Genomic DNA, 20,954 nt, shown 5'->3' with positions numbered 1-20,954 from the left:
CGGGCAGGTGGTGGCACTAGGCTTGTGTTTTGGGGAGAAAGCCTACTTGAAGAGCAGCTGGAACGTGCTGGATGGGGTGCTGGTTCTCATCTCCGTCATCGACATCCTGGTCTCGATGGTGTCAGACAGCGGCACGAAAATCCTGGGGATGCTGCGGGTGCTGAGACTGCTGAGGACACTGCGGCCCTTAAGGTGAGTAGAGGCTGAGGAAGAGCTCAGAGAGTGTAGGATGTGTGTGCCGAAGAGGGGGCTGAGCATTTGTGAGAGGGAAGGGGCAGGAGAGACAAGGGCACGGCGTCTGTCACCGGTGTTATTCCAGCCCCCTGCGGCTCCGCAGACAATGAGCGCCCGCAGGTCCTGCGGAGCCTCAAGGAGCTCCAGGTCTCGCTGTGTGTTGGGACCAGCCCCAAGTGCAATAGTAAACTGATCAATGCCTCTTTTGCTCATTAAAACACACATCCCCTGCTATTTGTGTTCTCATTTGCTCTGTGTAAAGTGCAGCTTAACAGCTTCTTCTCCCCCTTTCCTTCAGGCAGTCAATGCCTTTTGTAACAAAGAAGGAAATTAGTAGCAGGTGGCAGATCATTTTTAAGGAAGCAGAGACTCAACTGTTGCTTAATCTAGAATGCAAAGAAGGCTTTTTTCCCCAGCTCCCCATTAATTTTACAGAGACATTTATTCTGAAAATGGCCCAGACAGGATGAAAGCCATTGTCCTGCTAAGTTGGTCCCCCATCTCTGCTAGCAGGCAGTATTCCACGCTCCAGGGGCAGGCTCCCCTCTGATAGGAATCTGCCCAAGGACCAACCTTTTCCAAACAGGCATCTGTTTGTGACCTGTACCCCAAGGCATGAAGGTTTCTCTCCATGCTAAATGCAGTCCCTCTTCAATACCATTGTTGCTGCTCTTGTTATGCAGCAGCTAATAAACCTTCCTGCTCAAAGCATCTTTGTGTGCCTGTCATATCTTACTGCTGCTTCCTTCATATAAAAGGTTCGCTTTCAGTCAGGATTTCCTCTTTCAGGACAGAAAAATAGGAGCCTGCTTCAGATAGAAGATGTTGTTTTTACTATTCCCATGTGAATAATAAGTCTAAATAACAATGGCCTTGCCTATATGTATATCTTTCAAATGTTCTCGACAGCTATAAAAGACATTGTGTTCAGTTGGTCTGTGTGTGTTGTGCTTGGTGAGTTTGGGGGCGTGAGATGTTTTTAATCATTTTTATCTAGCACCCTTGAGGTGATTCAGCTCCCTCAGCATGTGAGTAGACTGTCTTCTTATGTGACTCCAATTCTGACTTTTCTCTCTTCACGTGTCCCCCAGTATCTCAAGTCAGCTGCTGTTTCTGGGGTAGTTTCTGCCCAGTTGAGTAGATATGGTTGAGTAGATATGGTTGAGTAGATGTGCTCTGTTCTGCTCTTCTGCTTTGACTGCTTTTTGACCTTTGTTAAGAAAACCTATAAAATAATCTGTTTAGCTCTGGGTAAAAGAAGGATTGATTTCCCATGTCCGAACTGTGGAATGCAAGCTTCTCTTTTGATGTTCCCTGGTTAAATCAGATCTAGAGGAAGACATTTGCGTTGTGCTGAGCCCTGTTGTAGTCTGACCTGCCTGACCTGGTAAAAGTCCTGTATGTTTCTTTATAGATCTATAGGTCTGCCTGACCAGGACTTGGGCCTTTTTTAGCTTGAGACTTTCTCTGTAGGCACCTATGTGCGTGAAAAATCTGCAGTTATGGTGAATAATCCACTCAGTAACTGCAGGGAGGAGGAAGACCTGCCATCTGGAGCATGTTCAGGATTAGGCTCTCCCATTGCTATTCCATTCCTGTTGGCATTTGATATGTTTTCTCAAGAGAGTATGTGAATGTTTTCAGCCAACACGCTGCTTTCTACTACAAAGGAAACGTAAAAAAGACAGCAACAAGCCCATTCCCTAAATATGTTCAGAATCAGTTCTGTCTCCCTGTAATTAGATTTGTAGGAAATGAAAAAGCAGCCGTCAAACTGGGGGCTTTTCAGTAAGTCATAAATCTCCTCATGTGGAAACCCATCTGCCTCTGTGCTGCACATCTGGGCTGCCCTGAGCCCGCCTCTGCCCACGGCTGCCCGCTCTGCCTTTGCCGCGGGCTGCGGCAAGTGGCTCGGGGATCTCACCGTCACTGCCTGGGATGTGCAGCTGCATCGACACGGGATGACAGCTGGGACAGGTGACCTGAGGTCTCTGCACACCGTGGCTCCAGTCCCTGTGTCTGGGTGGAGGCCGAGCCAATATTTTTCTTTTCCGAGAAGACGCAGGGCAAAGACCAAAACCGGTGCTCCACTCCCAGCACAGAGGAGCAAACCCCGCTCCTTCTGTCCTCCCTTTCTGGGGGCACTCAGGGACAGGGCTGCAGTGAGGACACCCTCGGTGAGAAGCCAAGCCACGGCTGTGTGTGTCACACTCAACTGGAGAGCAGGGACAGCCCTTGTCTCTGCGTTGGCTTTCCCACTTGATGGTCTGGAAGGGGAATTCTTGCAAAAGACCTCTCTCATTCTGTCTCTGATTTTCTCCCATGGAGAAAAACCCATTGCTTTACACAGCACACAAGCCCAGGCATTAAAAAAACTGTCCTGTGTGCCAATCACGGGGTTTTGATTGCATGATTGATTATCAGCCTCCAAATTGAATCCATGAGGATTCAAGCTCAGCTTTATGACCAGAATTCCAAAAATAAATTCACAAAGGAGTGACATTTAAAGATGTTTCCATGACCCTCTGATGTTTCAGCCAATAAAGGGATTGCTTATACAATAACATTCCTTCCTAATGCATTCAACCTGCTGTTATTGGGATCAAGTGTTGTAGCTTAAGATACAAGAGAAATCAAAATTGAAAATGTATTCAGATTTAATGTGGGTGGATGTCAGTGCTGTTTTACTCTCTACAGAGCCTGGGCTTTGACTCCCAAAGCAGAGAGATAAATTATTCACTTTTCATACCATCATGGTATCAAATAGTCATTTCATAGACTCTCTTCTATCCATCATGTTATAACCTTTGCTAATTTTTTTTTATCTGTGGAGGGAGGTCTTCATTAACATTGATCTTTTACTTCATCTAAGTGCTACTACTACTTTTGAGTGCTCTGATCAGGCTAGCAGGCTTAACTTTGGTAACGGATCCAGCTGGGATGACGCTGGTGGCGGGTTTGGAGCATCTCACACCAGAGGTTTAACAGCACTGGGAACGCTGAGACCAGCAAAACCAGGGGGAACTTGGGGGATTCACATTTCTTCACGCTGAAAAGGAAAAAAAAAAGGTGTCATTTTAATTTCCCCATTTGTCACGTGCCTGATGCAGACTGGAATTGTGCTGGGTGGCACAACCGGAGGGCTCCGAATCAGCCGCATCCTTCGGCGATCAATTGCAGGAGTGGGGGTCAGATAACAGGAGTTTACAAGCCTGATATCAGCAGGACCTTGGGCAGAACTGATGAGGTGTGGGGATGCTGTGCGCTGACATACTGGACGTGGTGCTAATCATCTGGAAAAACTGAGAATTTCATTGGCACCTCTTAGGGAGTTATCAGACTCTCAGGAGAGTGGCAGGAGTCTTTGCACAGACTTGCCCTGATGTTGGATCAGGCTCTTAGTTCTCTCCAAGGTCTGAAGGTTTCCATTAGTAAGAACTATTATTTTTCAAAATCTTTTCAAAGTGTTTTCTCCCTGAAGGGCTGAAAACAGCACTGGCATGGAGCTAAACTGGTGGCAGCTTTTACCCTAATGCATTCTCATTTGAGGAATTCCCTGGTTGATCAAAACACTGAAAGAAGCCAAAAGCTGCAGTTTTTCAGCCTTTTTTTTCTCAACACACATGACTTTGCAAAGTCAGACAAGTAACCTGCTATTTTCTCTCTCTCAGCTGGATACCAAATAGTATCTCACAGGGGAAATCACTTTATTATTTCTAGAACAGCATTTCTTAATAAGTGGTAGAGAAAATTATCAACTTTAAACTCTGGAGACTAAATTTCTTCCTTGTTCCCCAAAATTTAAGGATGCTCAAGTAGTTTAGACATAGACCTTCAGTTTAGAGAAAGCCTCTGTTCCATCCTATCTGACAGAATACATAAGCCAGCATCACTAAAGGCTCCAAAGTACCTAATTCCCATTGAAAACATTGGAATTCGGTTGTGTACCTCTGAGAACAAGTCCTGCAGTCCTCCCTCTCAGTTTCCCATCTGTAGTTTGGCAGTTGTAGTATTTCACCCAGGACTGTGTGAGGGGTGGCGAGGTCTTTAGTCCATCTGAGGTTCAGCCTCGGTCTGTGCAGCCCAAGGCTTGCTGTGTGCACTCAGACACGGCCCCTTGGGCTGCATTAACCAGCTCACTGAGTCGGGCACACTGACCTGCTGCTCTCCAGCTCCTCTGCTTGTTGGTCTCACCTTGGCTCTCAGCCCTGGTGCAGGTACAATGTGGCAGCAACAACCACCCCACCCTCCAGCTCATTGTCTAAAACATCCAGATCTGAGCATCAGGAAAGCTGAGGTTGTCCAAAATAGAGAGCCACAGCACTTACCTGGCAGAGAATGCCCAGCATGAGGAATAGCAGCATCTGCTCTTTGTGTTTTGCTGGTGAGGAAGTGGATAAAAATACCACCATCTGTTTCTTTCTTAAAGTGGTAACTGATGAGTTACCCTTGACATTTTGAGTAAATATTTAACCAGAAAAAAAGAAAAATAAGTTTTAGCTTTTCAGGATACCCTTTAAAGCCAACAGTTTTGGTAAGAGCTGGTGCCTGTGCACTGAGCATTGCACAGTGCAATTGAGCATTGGTGCAGTGCACTGAGCATTGCAGTTTGCTCAACCTGCAGGCTCTGGGGGAAGAGAGGGCTGATGCAGGTTGGCTGTGGTCCCAGCTGAGGTCACCCATGCCGACCATGTGGATGTGTCCATGGGGACCTCTGCTGGGAGCACTACGCCTGGGAAGTGGGGAGAGAAGGAGCACTTGGATCCTGTCCAGGCAACAAAACTAACTGTGCTTCAGGTGATGGAGCCAGACTTGGGGAGAAACAGGAGAAGTGGTGAGAGGATTCCCATGGCAAGTGAGACCCAGACAGAAACAAGAAGGTGAGGGAGTTTGTGGCACGTTTGAGTGCCAAGTGTTCAAAGGAGTCACCAACCAGCACCCAAAAGCACACAGCCACTTCCCTCCCCTGACTTCCACAGTAAACAGCCACTTCTGCCTCGGGAAAGCACAGTTTCTATGGCATCAGTACAAATTGATTTACAGCGCTATTGAAATGCTTAATTCCAGTTGGCATCAAGAGGAAGGAGGCATGTAACCTCTTCAGGTGCCTTTCTTGGTCCCCACCTTCAGGTCGGTTAGTCTGAATACCTCATTCATCTTTCCCAGCATGGTGAGATGGCTTCTCTAAATCACACAAGACTTGTCCTTTCATTGCAACATTGTCCTTGAGAGTATAGTACAGTTTCTGCTTTTTTCTTTCTCCACCTGCTTCAGTCATGAAGTCCACATTATTCTTCCCCAACCTTCCAATATGATCTGATCTTCTGTTATGAAATTCTGTGTGACACCAGACAGAGAGGAGCTACAGAAATTAGGTTAGATGCTTGTGGTCCTGTCAGTGAAGTTTCACCTTGAGGACAGCTCTGGTTCATAGCTGAGGCTGTACAGTTGGTATAAGGCAGAGACTGTGATGGTCTGGGGCATAACTCAGGTCTCTGTACACAGCAGCACTATAAGGACATGTACAGGTTGGTTTTTTTAAGATGAGAGTGGTGGAACACTGGCATGGCATCCCCCAGACATGGTAGATGCCCCATTCCTGGAAATATTCAAGGTCAGGCTGGACAGGGCTCTGAGCAACCTGATCTAGTGGAAGATGTCCCTGCTTATTGCACGGGGTTGGACTAGATGGCCTTTAAAGGTCACTTCCAGCCCAAACCATTCTATGATTCTGTAATCACTACAAATGTGCAAGCAGATGTGTAAGAGTGGCTGCTCCATTTCACAGACTGAGACAGGAAAATCAAGAGCCTTGCCTAAATCTATGCAGAAAGGGACACTAGGAGGCCCTCTCTTTGCAGTCTTGGACAGGCTACAAGCATAAAAGTCTGTGTCTGTGGATGGCCCAAACAAAAGAGCTGAATTTTCTGACCTGGCTCCTTATACGTGTTCTCCTCCTTCTGCTCTTCATTTGTGCAAAACTATGCGTGTGTAGGCAGAGACCTTTTCCCTCCAACACTTCCATAATATCACAGGTCAATCTTCCAGAACTGCTGTTTCCATCATGATTTTTGAGTTATTTGTCATTCTAAAAAAAAAAAATAAATTCATGGTGCTGTGTTCTCCCTATCCTAGCTTGATAGGAGGCAGAACTGGGCAGGAACAGGGCTAACAGCTTTTGTGCTTACTTGCCCCTACAGAGTCATTAGTCGAGCCCAAGGACTGAAGCTGGTGGTGGAGACTCTCATGTCATCCTTGAAGCCCATTGGGAACATTGTGGTCATCTGCTGTGCCTTTTTCATAATCTTTGGGATCCTGGGAGTTCAGGTGAGTCCCCTGTGAGCCTCAGCACCCAACCTGAAAGTATAACGAGCCCCAGATGCCCCCACATCTGGATATCTGTACCAGTGGGCACAGTATAAGCCTTTCTGAACTGAAACTGAGGTCAGTTGGACTGAGTGTTGCTGCTCATTGCAGAGGGCTGGACTAGATGACGCTTAAAGACCCCTTCCAACCCAACCCATTCTATGATTCTACAATTTCCCTTCCACTTTTCTTCTAGTTATGAACCAATGGGGAAATACAAACTCAAAGCTGAAACTATTGGCTTGGAAACTCCAGAGAGACCTTGACTTGAAGATTCATTCAGATTCTGACAGTTTGTGTAACTGAAAGCTTGCAGAGATAGAGATTTCTGAACCTGTTTCCTGCCTGCTCTGCTGGCAATATCCTCAGTCCCAGGAGTGCAGGAACCCGGGGGAAAAGTGGCAGTTTCCAATGCAATTGGTTTCTCATTACCTGGGAAGAAGAGATTGCTTCATATAAATATTCTGACATAACACTTACTTCTTTCTGGAGTTTATCTGATCTGTCACAGCCAGCTTTGGAAAGCAACTCCGTTTGGCTTTGTTTTGGAAAGGTGTCTTATGTAATATTTTACACTAATATACTGTTTAAATAATAAATACAGCACTGAAAATAAACAGAGAAGAAAATCATGCCATCCATAACCACCTCAGCAGCTAGATTGGCTTGGCACAGTGTAGCAGCATCCATCCATTTTACTAAACAGATTCATAAAACTAAGCATATCCCGTAAAACAATATAAGACTCAGACATGGGAAAATTTATGCCAAACAACAAAACTTGCAGTATGCTCTTTGAATTTCCTCCCTTCTAATTGCAGTGCTTTCCCTGGTGACTTGCAGTCTTACATTAAATTGTCATGACTATTGATGTGCTTTGGTGGTAGATACAAGCAAGACTGATCCTGTATTCAGGATGCAAAATTTGCAGTTTATATTTATGTCTAATTAGGTGTAAGATGAGGCCTTAGCTGTTTTCTATAAAAAGATGATCTTTCAAAGTTACAGATAGTTTTTTTATTTAAATATAAGCTGGGGATCAAACTAGAGGTTTTTAATGCTATTAAAATACAGACATCAGATGTTTATAACAGTGTGTCCTCTTAGCAAGACTGTTTTGGTTGTAGAGCTGCCCACAAATGAATAGTCATTAATCAGACACAAGAAATAGGTGGATAAAACAAGTCCAGTAAGAAACACTGGGTCTTTTCCTTTTGGAAGTGCTTAATTGTGAAGCACTGACGGGGATCAGCATTTTTGCATACTGTGCTTTGTATTTCCAAACCCTGTCAGTAGCCCTGTTACTGCTCCCATCTGAGTGGCATTGCAGCCCAGCTCCTGGAGAAGTTATATTTACAGATACTATATTAAAAACAGTTGTTTACCTTCCTGCTTAATTAAAACTTTTCTCTGTGAAGACTATATCTCCCTAGTCTGCCTTACCATGGATAGTGTTTCTCCATGGAAAGATCAGGGAATACGTCTCTTCTTGCATCCAGAGGTTTTATGATTGCATTGAGCAGTGATTAATTTTGCATGCCTAGAGACCATCCTTCTGCTGTTGATTTCAGAAGGAAACCCATGGAGTAATGCGTGGGTTTATCTTGTTCGCTATTATTTCTACTGATATTTGTCTAGAAAAACACATCAAACCCCATCAGTGTCTCTTCTCTGTATACCCAGGTGGTGTTTTAAGGAGCCTGGAGAGCAGGTTGCCATTTCCCCTCCACCCCCCAACAGTAATGTCAATAGCTTCTGTCAGCAAATAAAACTAGATTTGTTGGCTGTCTCCTGGGCTTTGATGCCGTCTATCCTGCTAGCATCAATCACCCTGTCTGAAGCAGTAATCATCCCCTGCCACTCTCTGTTCTGAGCACAGGAAGCACCAGGTCTAGGCATGTGGAGGCTCCTGTTCCTTGTGCAGGTATAAATCAGGAGCTCACTCCCCAGGAGTTGTGTCTTTCCTGGCTTAAACCAAAGGAAATAAGCTCAGGATCAGGTACCCAGCACGGGTTGGGCTTGGCTCCTTAAGCTCTGTACAGGGAATATTTTCAGTGACCCCTGCATGGATGGCAGCATCCAGGATCAGAGAGTGGAGCGGGACTGGCAGCAGTCTTGATTCAACAAGAGCCCGACGTCACCCTCAGGGGCTCATCTCCTCTCTGAAGTGTTCCCTGGTGACCTCTAAGAGCACAGCTTAGTTCCTCACTGGGCCTCTTCAGTGCCACTTTTGCTCTGCTGGCACAGAGCCCCTGTTACAAGTGTCGTTAGCTGAGCTGAGCGTCACCGGAATTGTTCCACGGGTGGTAACAAGCCATTAGCTGGTCTGGGCTATTAGTTGGGGCTACACTTGAGCTGGCGACCCAGAAGCAAAGGCCTTTAGGCCAGTCTCAGATCACTGAACCAGACAACCTAATGCATGAGGTGGGTGTCCTAAACGATGTGAAATCATGCATTTGCTCATTAGGTGCATATTATACAGGCTGCTCATTCTTAATAACCTGCATGAATGAGGCCAGTTCCCTTAACAGCTCTGGTTGGCGTGGGCTGTGTGGAGAACCCCAGAGAAATGCCCATCATCTGTGGAGAAATCCTGTGGACTGAACCCTGACATTTCCTCTCTTCTTTGCGTGTTTTCCAGCTTTTCAAAGGCAAGTTTTTTGTCTGCCAGGGGGAGGACACCAGAAACATCACAAATAAATCGGATTGTACAGAAGCAAGCTACAAATGGGTCCGGCACAAGTATAATTTTGATAATCTCGGCCAGGTATTAATAGAACGGTAATCTGCTTCTTTGCTCCTTTACCTCCTTGACTTTAAACCTGTGCATTATTATCCCATGGGATTTTCTTACAGGGCACTGCCAGTCGCAGTAAATATTCAGTTCACATACACAGCATTCTGTCCCCGTAAATCCCAAAGGCAGTGTTTCCAAGCAGGCATACACTCTTTTTCGGAACAGAACAAGCACATGTGGCTTTGTGGAGTACTTAATTGCTTCACTGCTACATAACAAACCAAATATATCTTGCAGAAGGGCTTGTCTAATAGAGCTGGACATTTTCAACCATCTCTGCAACGCAGCCTTATTTTAGCAGCATGGTAAGGACTAATTAGTCAGGATCAGTAGAGACCTGGAGGGTGGAAATGAAGCTGCTTTTGTCTTCAGCACTGTGGTTTCCGAATTACCGCTCATTGCTGAACTGGCTGCTGGCATTGATAGGTTTTTGCTGCCAAGAGAAATCTTGGTCATCAAAGTGTCCCATTATCAGACAGGTAATGACAATCCTAGGCAGGAAAGGGCAAAGAGGAGTAAGATGTTACGAGTAAAAGAGCTTTACTGCAACTGTGCCTAACTTTTTTTTCCGTGTGTTTCTAGGCCCTGATGTCTCTCTTTGTTCTGGCCTCCAAGGACGGGTGGGTGGATATCATGTACGATGGCTTGGATGCTGTGGGGGTTGACCAGCAGGTACGGGCTCTAGCAGAGCTGGAAGAAATGAGTTGTCAAAGGTCACACATTTCTTGTTTTGCCAAGTACTGTTGGCTTCCACAGTCAAGTGGGGTTACGCGGGTAGGATCGAGGGAGGCGTTTAATCCAAGTTCTGGGACGTGACAAGGAGTCCAGTGAAAAGTCTGGATTTGTACTCAACCTTTCCCCTACAGATTTTGCAACACAACTGGTGTAACTCAGGTTAGGAGAACTGCACTTATCAAAGAGTGGTTTGACTTTTTAAACAATTTCGTCATTTCCGGAGAAAAGAAATGCTTTGGGTAGGTACAGGCTTTCAGTGAGGGACTTACAATAGCTGCAAAGGATGCTGCAGAACAGAGGTGGTGCTTCTGTCCTCGACACACTTTGTATTTTGGGAGCGTTCGGTTAAAATGTCTCAGAAGTCTCTAATTTTTGGGAAGAGCAGAGCACCCTGAGATGCCTGAAAGGGGCACCCACTGGTTCTGTGGGTGGCACAGTTGTATCAATTTGCTCCCATTCTTTTTTTTGAGTTTCAGTTGAAATTTGCCTTCCTCCACTTTGCAGCCAGTCATGAACTACAACCCATGGATGCTCCTCTACTTCATTTCCTTCTTGCTGATCGTGGCCTTCTTCGTCCTCAACATGTTCGTGGGGGTGGTGGTGGAGAATTTCCACAAGTGTCGGCAGCACCAGGAGGAAGAAGAAGCCAAGAGGCGGGAGGAGAAGAGGCTGCGCCGGCTGGAGAAAAAGAGAAGGAGTAAGGAGAAACAGATGGCTGGTCGGTAGTCTTTCCACATCTTTCTGAGTCCTGCTTGACCTTCCACACAATCCCCTCCTCCCTTCCCTCCCTGCCTCGTGTCTGGTGATCATTCTTCTCCCAAAAGCATGTCCAGCTATAAAATTTGCATGAAGGAAATAGTGTCGTTTTAGGCTGAGCAAGGAGCCATAGAAGCCTTTTTAATGGCTGCATGATTTGCAATGACCTTTCCATTGGAGGTTATTTAAATTAAAATATAATAGTAATCACACCCGGAGCTTCTTGGATAGCAGAGCTCAGTGTTACACAAATAGTGACAACTGCAAAGATCAGCAGTGCTGGATGGCACCATAAATCTTCTGAGTCATGAGCACTGTTGCTGATAACTGGATTCACTATTTGGTTTATTACAGCCTTGTAATGCCACAGTGATGTTACCTGTCCCATTTATCAAGCAGGTTTATTTATTGGCACAGTAGCACCACTGCTATTCAAGAGTGTAATAAAATAATGGAGCCATCTCATTCTAGTAATGCTTTAAAACTCCTTAGAGAAACATATCAATGCATTTGCTTGAGAAATACAGATTAGAAAAAAAAAACCAGATGAGGAGAGTAACTAACTAGACAAAATAGTGCTGGTGCAAATTGAACACGAACTGGATGTGAAATGTGCAGCCCTGCATAGAGGAGGCTCTACAGGTGAAAGGAGGAAAGACCTGCACTCTGCCAAAAGTCTCCAACCTGGCATTTGTCTCTTAGTCTCTTTTTGTTTTAATCTAGTTATTCAAGTAGGAAGTAAGTTAGCCAGAGGCCACAGGTCGGAGGTGCTCTTGTTCTCGCATGCTCTCTCTTCTGACTGAACTTCCTCCATTGCCCTTCGTGTTTGTGGCCTCGCATTTTCCCTTCCTGGTCAATCCGCCTGCTGCTCTCTCCCTGTTCCCTTTCACATCTCTTCTCTATCTTTGACAGACTTCAGTACTGTTTAAGAGGCTGCCTGATCAGGTGCTTGTTCCCAAAGCTGGTAATATTAAGTCTGTTTTATTTTTTAATAGCCTAAGAGGTGTTCGGTAGCTGTGACAGGCTTAATCATGCAACCACGTATCACAGCGCTGCCTTGGCCTCTCTCAGTTCAGCACTTATCCAGCAATTTCCTTTGGGCACATCTTTCAGTCCCATGAGCTTCACAGGTTTTGTAACCACTAAGATGTGTCACACCAGCCTCTGGACATCAAACTTGGCTTTATGCTGAGAACCTGGCTTCCTTGCTGGTCAGTGGAAAGATGGAGGCTTCCCTCAAGAGCAGTGGAGGACACATTAGGCTGTTCTCAGTTGTGGGATACAGATGGAAAAGAACCCTTTTTTTCGTTGGTTGGGATTTTTTTCCCCATCAAGAAAATGCCTAGAAAGCTCTTTCTGTTAGTCAAAGTTCCCAAACATAGCTTCAAGCTGATGAGTTAGAAAAGGTTTTTAAAGGCTGGATAGAAAGATCCCTATTTAAAGTTGCAGTTTTGGAAAGTAGACATTTCTGTAGAAGAAAAATAGATGTTTAGTTATTATTAATGACTTTATTTATAAGACTAGAGGAACTAGATGGAAAAAAGACGTAAGCCTGGGCAATTTCCCAGCGGGAAGGAATCACAAACCATCCTTGGAGATACAGTTATTCATTCAGTGCTATGAAATGCCTAATTAAAGAGGCAATAAACAGCTATTTTACTGAGGATCAAATATTGCTGAGTATTCAATTGCCATAAAAACCTTTCAAGAGCAAAGTATGAAGTCCTCCAAATCGCTTTAGAACAGTTTTCCCAATTCGCATTTTTGGTGAAATGTTGGTTTTAATTGACCGTGTCAAGCTTTGCCCTTGGAGGCAACAGATGTCATTGCTTAACTTCATCCTGCACAGTGGGAACTTGCAGATGATACCAAGACTAAGGCTGTGATTGTGCTAGCAACTGCATGGGGGTTCCTTTCAGCTAGGCTTCCTGTGTGACCTCAGATGCCCAAACCAACCTATGGATGCCAGATATGGACCGACGAAGACATCTGGCTGATGGCATGGTCATTTTTGGTTGTAGACTCTTCCAATGCATTTATCCAATCAGTTATCGGAAAACCAGAAAAGAGATCTCACTCATGAGAAGTGGGCAGGTGCAGGGGTGTCACTGTAAGCTGTGCTGTTCCAGCAGAATGTGAACTAGGTCGTCCTTCAGAAGTGTCTACTCCATCATCATCAAATGAGGGGTTCTCAGGGATCTCTTGGGCTTCCACCTGTGCACGTGGCAGAAGCACAAGAGCACTTCCTTTTTCACGTGTAGCTGAGCCCACCCTCCATGAAGCACAAGGAGAGGATCCCGCAAGGAAACAACCCTGGTAGAGGCAACGGAGAGCCTGAGAGCCGTAGGGACCTCCGAAGGGGATGGGAAGTCTTGCCGTGTGTCCTGCCGGGTGATTAATGCCGTTTCGTTCTTTTAGATCTAATGCTGGATGATGTATTAATGGAGAGCTCAGCCAGTGCAGTGCAAGGTACTGGGAAGTCGGCACGTCTCGTCCCATTGAATGGCAGTGCTGTGTCACTAACGGCTCGCCACGCGCTGTGAGGCATCCCACTAAACCGTGTGTGTGGTGCAAAGCTCGTTCGCTTACTTCATGGCACACGCATCCCATCCTGAGCTGCAGGTCTCTGCAGACCTGGCTCAGGACTGACACTTTCAAACCCTTAATTTACTCTTCAATCATGTTATGTTATTCAGTATTATTTTTTTTCTTGGTTTTCATTAAGGCACTGTCAGATTTTCATGACTTATTTGTTTTTCTCCTTTTTTTTTTTTTTTTTTGTTCTTTTAGGTGTTTTTTTCCTTAGAGAATAATGACTGGACTGTGAAGTGGGTCCTTTATTGTTGACTTTAGCTTTCCAACCACCAGCTTAGGAGTCTGAATAATTTGCAGGCGTGTCTCTGGAAGGCAGGCAGCTGCCCTTAGAGAGGATATTTCCTTATTTCTTCAGCCTTTGCTCATTGCTCCACAAACACTGTGCTTCAGGGAGGCACAGTATTTTTTTCCAGCAGGGTAAAATTCAGTATAGTGCAGAGCCTCAGTGTTTTAATGGGGAGCTCAACCCCACACCAATCCTCAGCATGGATGTGGAGTTTAGTCATTGTGCTGCTCATCTTGTAAATTCTGTGTATTGATTGAGAGTTGCTCGATCCATGAGGCATCTTGTAAATTAAAAGAAATAAAGATGCCACTTGAAAGCCTTTCCAGGTCCTGGTGGGGATGGTCCATCTGGGCTGAAAAGTGCTGGGGTCTGATCTGCCCCCCGACCCACCGCTCTCTCATGTCTCCCTTTCCCAGCCCCCCTTCCCAGGACAATGCTCAGGGCTGCAAATCTGTCCCTTGCTCTTTTTATTTTTAGGAGAAGCTTTGATCTGGCAAGCATTTTGTTTAATTCATAACTTAAGAATATTAGCCTGAATAATTAAAGAAGTGACAACATAGAAACAAATATAGCTGTAATTTTCGACAAAAATAATATGCTAGGAAAATTGTGCCATTAAAACTCTCACCTGTGCACAAGCTCCCACTGCTTGTGATGGGAGCAGGGCTCCATCCATCTCTCGTAGATTGCAGGGAGTTTTGATTAAATAAAAATTGCAAGGTGAGGGCTATTGGCTTTCACTGCAGAGATAACTCAAGGAGACAGAGGTTCTACCTTATATTTCTAGGCCTTGTTGGAAGTTATCACAACATGCTTTAATAAATCCTGAATCTCCTTCCCACTGCCGTTCCTGATATTTTTATTTCTTTGCTGTCTTTCTTGCTGCTCTTGCTGGGCTTCCTGGCCTCTCTGTGAAATGGGGGCAGCGCAAGGGGGGGCTCTCACTGACTTTGGGACTCTGGCTATTTTTTTCTTCTTTTTATTTGATTGTGACTCCTCTCCTGGTCCTATAGAGTTACATCAAGGCTGTCTTATTTTGTGTTATTTTTAAGGCACTGAACTCATTCCAAACCCCTCTGTTATCCCGTGCAGGCTCAGAAAGACTCTTAGAGTTCGCCTTTAAAACATGTACAATTGTCAGGTCTGTGCTTTGTGTTCCCTTTTGTTGTCTTTTCTTTGGATCCAGTGGTAGTGAATGTGCCATGCCGCTCCTCAGGCACCAGAGTGAGGGAACAGAAAGGTTTTATATTTGAACCTGACTGTTGGGAATTTAGGGAATCAGTCCCAGGTGCTGTAGCCGAACCTCCTGTGGTTCAGTGAGGAATCTGGAGTTGTGACTCAAAGCTTCCCCACATCTCTGCACTTCCAGAGGCTTCTCTTCTCTTTCTATAAAGACAAAATGGAATAGTGTGTGTGTGTGTGTGTGTGTGTGTGTGTGTGCGTGTGTGCACTGCTGCTGCCTGGTGTTTAGTGAGATATTTTATAATTTAATTTTTTTCCTTTTTTTCCCCTCCAAGTCTACATTCTATCACAAACGGAATCTTCTCAGTGGAAATAATTTATCATTTTCCATTTCGCCTTTTTTTTTTTTTAACAAATCCATTCAGTACAATAAAAGCCAAGTAAAACTCTGTGTTTAAATCTAAAAAAGTTCCTTCAGTGCAAACTACTTTTTAACCTAATAATATTCTTGATACAGTTTGTAAATCCAGCTGCGTCACGGGCTCATTGCTCACTGGTTTGCTGCTGTCCTCCAGATATACTCAGACCTGCAAAGTAGTTAATTCCCTTATTATAGGAGAAGGAAGAAGCTGAAGGAGACAGTAATGGAATTGTCCCACTCTCGTGAATTCCAATTTCCTGTGCCCACGCACCTCCGGCTCGAAGCCACCTCAGGGAAAGTGGCAATTTCTCTCTTGACAGGGCTATATTGGGAGGCAGACGCTACCCAGAGATATTTTGGAGCTGTGTGCCCAGCCTGATTCCCCCCAAGAAAATGCAGTTAACGGGAAGAAAGTGGCCCCAGTCCCACTTCTTGCTGTACTGGCAGAGATGGCCAAGCCCTGGGATACTCTGGGAGCTGGCAGAGGCACTGCCAGGGAGAAACAGGGGTGCCTGTGGTGCTGCTCTGCAGGGCACTGGTGTCATTTCACAGGTGACATCCCATAGCCATCAGACAAACAACAGCATGGGGTTCAATGCCTCAAACCCAGGCTGGGATCACTGAACCCCGGGGGCACCCGGTCTGGGAGAAGTTAGACAGGAATTAGGAATGGGAAATGTTTATCCTGCAACAGCAATGGTCATTTCCTTTCCTAAAGGGCAGGAGAGGACTTATGATGAGTTTGAGTACCCCAATACACAGGCTGGGGCTGCCATGCTCTGACTCCCAACCCTCATCAAGGGAATCAGTAATCCTGCAGGATGATGCCAAGAGTTGAGCACAGCTTGGGAAACAACTTGAGTTGAGAACCCATAGAAATGATGAGCTAAAGCCAAGTGTCCTCCGTGCCAGGCACTGCTCCCCTTCCCAGCACAGTCAGTCCCCTTGGACCACCATCATCCAGGATAGAGGGGCAGGTGGGACTCACCCAGGCCAGCTCCCAAACAGCTGCAACATCCTCTTCCTTAGGAAGAGATTGCTCAGGATCCACTGTCTGAACTGAGTTTATCCTGTGTAATGATCTCCAGATTTGACCCACTTCTCCCTCTCTCCTGGCCTCCAGCCACTGTGAAGCAGCTTGATTTACACCCTGTTTACCAACCTGATGTCTCGTAGTGGGCTTTTGCTGTATTTCCCCATCTTTTCTCATTCTGCCAATTCTTTGTTGGTTTGCTCTCCTCCTCCTTTCTTTAACACCATGTGTGCCGGGAAGCCACGTTAACCTTTCCAGTAATAACCGAGACTAACCCAGAGCTCTTGTTGTTCTTGACACAGTGTATTGTAACAGTACAGTAATGTGGTGTTGTGTTAGTTGTGAAGTTCACCACCCGGAGTTTAACAGATGTCTGTATTTCCCAAGATGTTGGTATTGTTCAGCTCTTTATTGCAATAACTAAGAATGCCACTGTGTGATAGGGGGCACGGGCTTTGCACCGGCGTAACTACGTCGGAGCTGTACCCAAATTCTCTGCAGAACTGCGCAGGTCGGGTTAAAGAAATGGTGTTTTTACAATGGTGAAAAGTGGTTTATCTGTTCAGAAAGTCCCCTGCCCACCTAGGCACAGTGGGGGTTTAGCCCTGCTCCTCGGGCAGCATGTCAGCCCGTGTGTGGGGTCATCCTGCGGTAGCATCCGAACTGCACTGAGATGCATGGCCGGCATGGGGAGACCGGGGAAGCGAGTGGTGGCATGACTTATAAACAGGGTTGGCAAATCCCCTCTTAACAAAGTTAACGGGGAAGTATGAACCACTTACAACTGGTAATTTTGGAAGGCTGCAAGGGCACCTGCGAGAGCAGCATCCAGGGACGTTTGGTTGTGGAAAGCTGCGGGTATGAGCTGGGAGAGGTGGAAAGGAAGTTTGGGAGAAGGGGGTGCTGAGAGGGGGAAGCCTTTGCAGATATCTGAACAATTAGCAACCCTGCTTATAAGGTCATGCACTGGCTAATCCAGGTGCAGGAGCCCTGCACAGGAGACATTTACAACCTCTCTCTAAATCCCTTCTCTGTTCTAACCACATCGGTGCTATTCTGTAGGATTTGGAATTACCTGTCAGTCAAAGCTGAGAAAAAAAAATTGAATTCCAGTGTAATTATTCATAAGTAAATCCATTGCAGGAAAAGGTAGAAACACTGACATTTTTCTTTTTGAATGTGAATTATACATAAATGTAGAAGAAGTAAGTGATCCAATTACGATGGTGTTTCTTTCTGAGATGATAAGTTGGTTCGTAAAAATAGGTCCTATTCCTAACCTAATTGTATTCAAACATTTTAGTTAATTTGCTACTCATAATTTAGCATAATGTGATCGAGATATCTTGACTTTATGGAGATTTATGCAGATTCTGAGATATCTGACAAAGTCTTATGAATGAGTCAGCAGCTACCAGTCTGCTTTTTTTTCATAAGCACTCAATAGATTCAGTATGAAAATTAATTTTACAGACCTTTTCATCAATATTGTGCTTTAGCACTCAGGTGCAGATCACCTAAAGCCCACTGCAGATCAGAAAGTGAATATTAATACTGCCTTTCATTTGATGACACTAAGAAGAATTTTGGGCCTTCCAAACCCCTGCAGAATAAAACTGCTGAGTGATTTTTCTCTCTGGTCCCTGGGCTGGAAGGGAAAGGTCTGTCTCTATGGAAAAAACAAAACTATTTTTCAGGATCCTGTTATGGAGCAGGGAGCACATGAAACCATTAAATCTATGGGTTCGATTGCAATGTCATTGGCTATTGACAAAGTGAACTCTATTTCCAGGCAAAATTTAATCTTCTAAAATTAGTTTTCCCCGAGGGCAACCCAAACTTGTGCTTCCTGGCTTTATCCTGCCCAACTTTTTTTCTTGAAATAATGTATCAAAATGTACATTTGCTCAGCAGCACTAAATATCAACCATGTAATTCTTACAGCTCAATAATTTTCACAACCAGTTGATCATCTAATTATGAGAGTAATATTATACTCTGACATATTCAAGACAGTCCTTTCCACTTCAATCTGCATTATAATGCCTCCTTGAAAATTGTACTGAATTATATACTCAGCCTTGGCATTTCCTCATTAGAGATTAGGTGAGTAAATGAGTTTATCTCTAGGAACATTCGGGGTCTGAAGAGCATGTGTCATCCCTGAGGCAGCCAAACACGGGGATGAGTTGAACAGTGAAATATGTACTTTGATAATCTTGTCTAAGTGGAGAATCATTATTTTCTGATCACTGGGGCTGACTGATCAACTTTCCTTGGTATTTTTATGGACCATTTTTCAGGGCTTTGACAGCCAAAGTGTTGAATTTTGTTTTCTCTATAGTTTACTGCAAAGAACATAATATGCCTGAGCTCCTTCCCTTTCAAAGACCACCGCGAACTCAGTGGCCTGTGTTTTTAAGGCATTGTTAGTAAAATCTATCCCCAGCATCTGGCCGTTAATTGGGTTTTCGGATACTTTGGGGACTTTTACTATAGCAGAAACAAAAAGTGTTGTTTTAATTTAGGTTTAACTTAAATTTCCCTGTAGGGAAAAGTGTTCTTTAGCAGCACCAGCTCACCTCATCCCTGATGCCACAAGGCTGAGTATAGCGCATGTCCCACTGAAGATATTTAGTGGATGTAAGATGACGGGGAGCCCTGCTGTGTATAAGAAATGGTAACATGGCAGCAAGAAAAGAAGGAAGTAAAAAAGACAGCATGCTGCTGTAATCGGTCTAGAATTTATCATCTCTGGAGTTGGAAAGTGAGGGTGCGTTGGCTTCAGAAAGACGCAGAGAAATGACTTGACGTGCCTCTCCGCTCTCCTCCTCCCCGCTGCAGAAGCACAGTGTAAGCCCTACTATTCGGATTACTCCCGCTTCCGCCTCCTGATCCACCAGATGTGCACCAGCCACTACCTGGATTTGTTCATCACCGGCGTGATTGGCCTCAACGTGATCACCATGGCCATGGAGCACTACCAGCAGCCAAAGGTACTGGGACAGCCAAGGGGGACATGCAGGGCCGTGGTGGGATGTGCTGATGGGCTGAGTCAAGGCCAGTTTTGCTGTTAGACCTCAGGACCCCCATTCACCGTGCCTGAACTGTCCCTTTGCCCGTGGACTGTACCCATCCTACAGCTGGCCTCCAGCTCAATCCATGGCTTTTGGTACATGGATCCCATTGCACCTCTCCCTTCTAGTTAAGTGCAAGCAAACTGCTTTGAAAATGAGGATAGGAGCAGGTTTGTTTGCTTTGCTAGATTAGATCATCATTGATATCTTCCATTTTACTTAGATTTTCCCCCTGAAAAAAAATAAAAAGAAAGAGGAAAAAGAATAGAAGAATATGTGAAATGTTTCTTTTTGCAAAGTTTCTTCTAAATCCCCAGTGTCCCATAGGACCCGATTTTCACAGGCATTGCATTCCACTCTGATCTTTTACGTACATTTTAATATATTAGTGTGCTAAGTTCCTGGGTCTTTTTCATGCTGTGAAAATAAAAACAGCCTGTCCTGGGATGTCAAGTCTCTTGTGCATAAGAATGAAATGGAAATAGCTGCCTTTGCCATATAACTTGTACTTACTTTTATTAGCCACTTTCAGAATGAATAAATATAACACACAATAGGAGGAAGTATTCTCTAAGACTAGACAGGACTTGAATACTTAATATAAAAAACCACCCCAAACAACTAAAACATGCAAACGACTGGGGGAAATATCCTCCAGCCTATCATAAAGAAGCCAAAAGTGAAAGGAAACAAGCCCAATTTATTTTTTCTGTTCAGGTCACCTTTAAATACCCTGGAAGGCTCATTTCATGATTCAGTCATTTGGTGATGAAAAAGGTTGTTGGCGAAGGAACCTGGACTGGAGTCGCACTAGAGCGTGCGTCTTACCGCAGTCGTTTTGCAGCTACATTTTCTCTTGTATTATAAAAATGTTGGTCAGGATTTTGTTTTTAATTTTCTTAAGGAAAATAACATTTTGTCTCTAAGCCTCTGGTATGCAGCGTCTGGGTAATAACTCCAAGCTTGGGCTGCGCTGGTGTGACAGCACAGTTCGAGCCACGCACATACTTGAGTCTTGCTGAGTCGGGGCCCCGAAATCACTCTGGTCTGGGTGATGGATGGATGGCTGGGATCCTGAAGACACTTAAAGGCTAAATGTGCCAGACAGCTTTATATCCAAATATAACAATTGCTTGGTGTCTTGGTGCTGAAAGGATTTGGTGATGGGATGCACTGGGATGCCCTGGGAATGAAAGACCAACCAGGGATGCTGCAGCTGCTCACAGAGAAGGGGATGCACAGTGCATAGAGGTGGTTCAAGCACATTTATCTGCTTTTGCCAGATGAATTTTCTTATTTGCTGCGGAGCCCAAGTGCTCTGCAGTATGAGGGGAGGCTCGTTCAGAGCCAGGGCTTCCTTTGGGTTTGTGTTTGTCAGGCAGGTGAGGTGATTTTCACCCATGGATGCTTGAAACTAAACTGTAACATGACAACAGAGTTCATGGCTTAAACCCCTCCTGCTATGATTTCTC

At 45.0% G+C, this 20,954-nt stretch overlaps 1 protein-coding gene across 19 annotated transcripts in view; it reads left to right on the top strand.

Moving 5' to 3' along the window:
- Positions 1-20,954, top strand: part of CACNA1G (calcium voltage-gated channel subunit alpha1 G) — a 145,896-nt gene that overhangs the window by 100,963 nt on the left and 23,979 nt on the right. For 10 of the 19 annotated variants that reach the window (XM_027654362.1, XM_027654359.1, XM_027654371.1 and 7 more), the window contains 7 exons: positions 8-192; positions 6,435-6,561; positions 9,242-9,367; positions 9,980-10,069; positions 10,637-10,850; positions 13,307-13,357; positions 19,250-19,401. In XM_027654362.1, the coding sequence (XP_027510163.1) occupies positions 8-192; positions 6,435-6,561; positions 9,242-9,367; positions 9,980-10,069; positions 10,637-10,850; positions 13,307-13,357; positions 19,250-19,401 (945 nt within the window). The remainder of the gene's footprint in view (positions 1-7; positions 193-6,434; positions 6,562-9,241; positions 9,368-9,979; positions 10,070-10,636; positions 10,851-13,306; positions 13,358-19,249; positions 19,402-20,954) is intronic. The other 9 variants (XM_027654364.1, XM_027654356.1, XM_027654354.1 and 6 more) reach the window with 3 other exon arrangements.

This window comes from Corapipo altera, unplaced genomic scaffold (genome assembly GCF_003945725.1).
Source record: "Corapipo altera isolate COAL_440 unplaced genomic scaffold, ASM394572v1 343, whole genome shotgun sequence".
NCBI lineage: Eukaryota > Metazoa > Chordata > Aves > Passeriformes > Pipridae > Corapipo > Corapipo altera.
The sequence above is the reverse complement of the archived record's forward strand: the minus strand, read 5'-3'. Positions and strand labels throughout refer to the sequence as shown.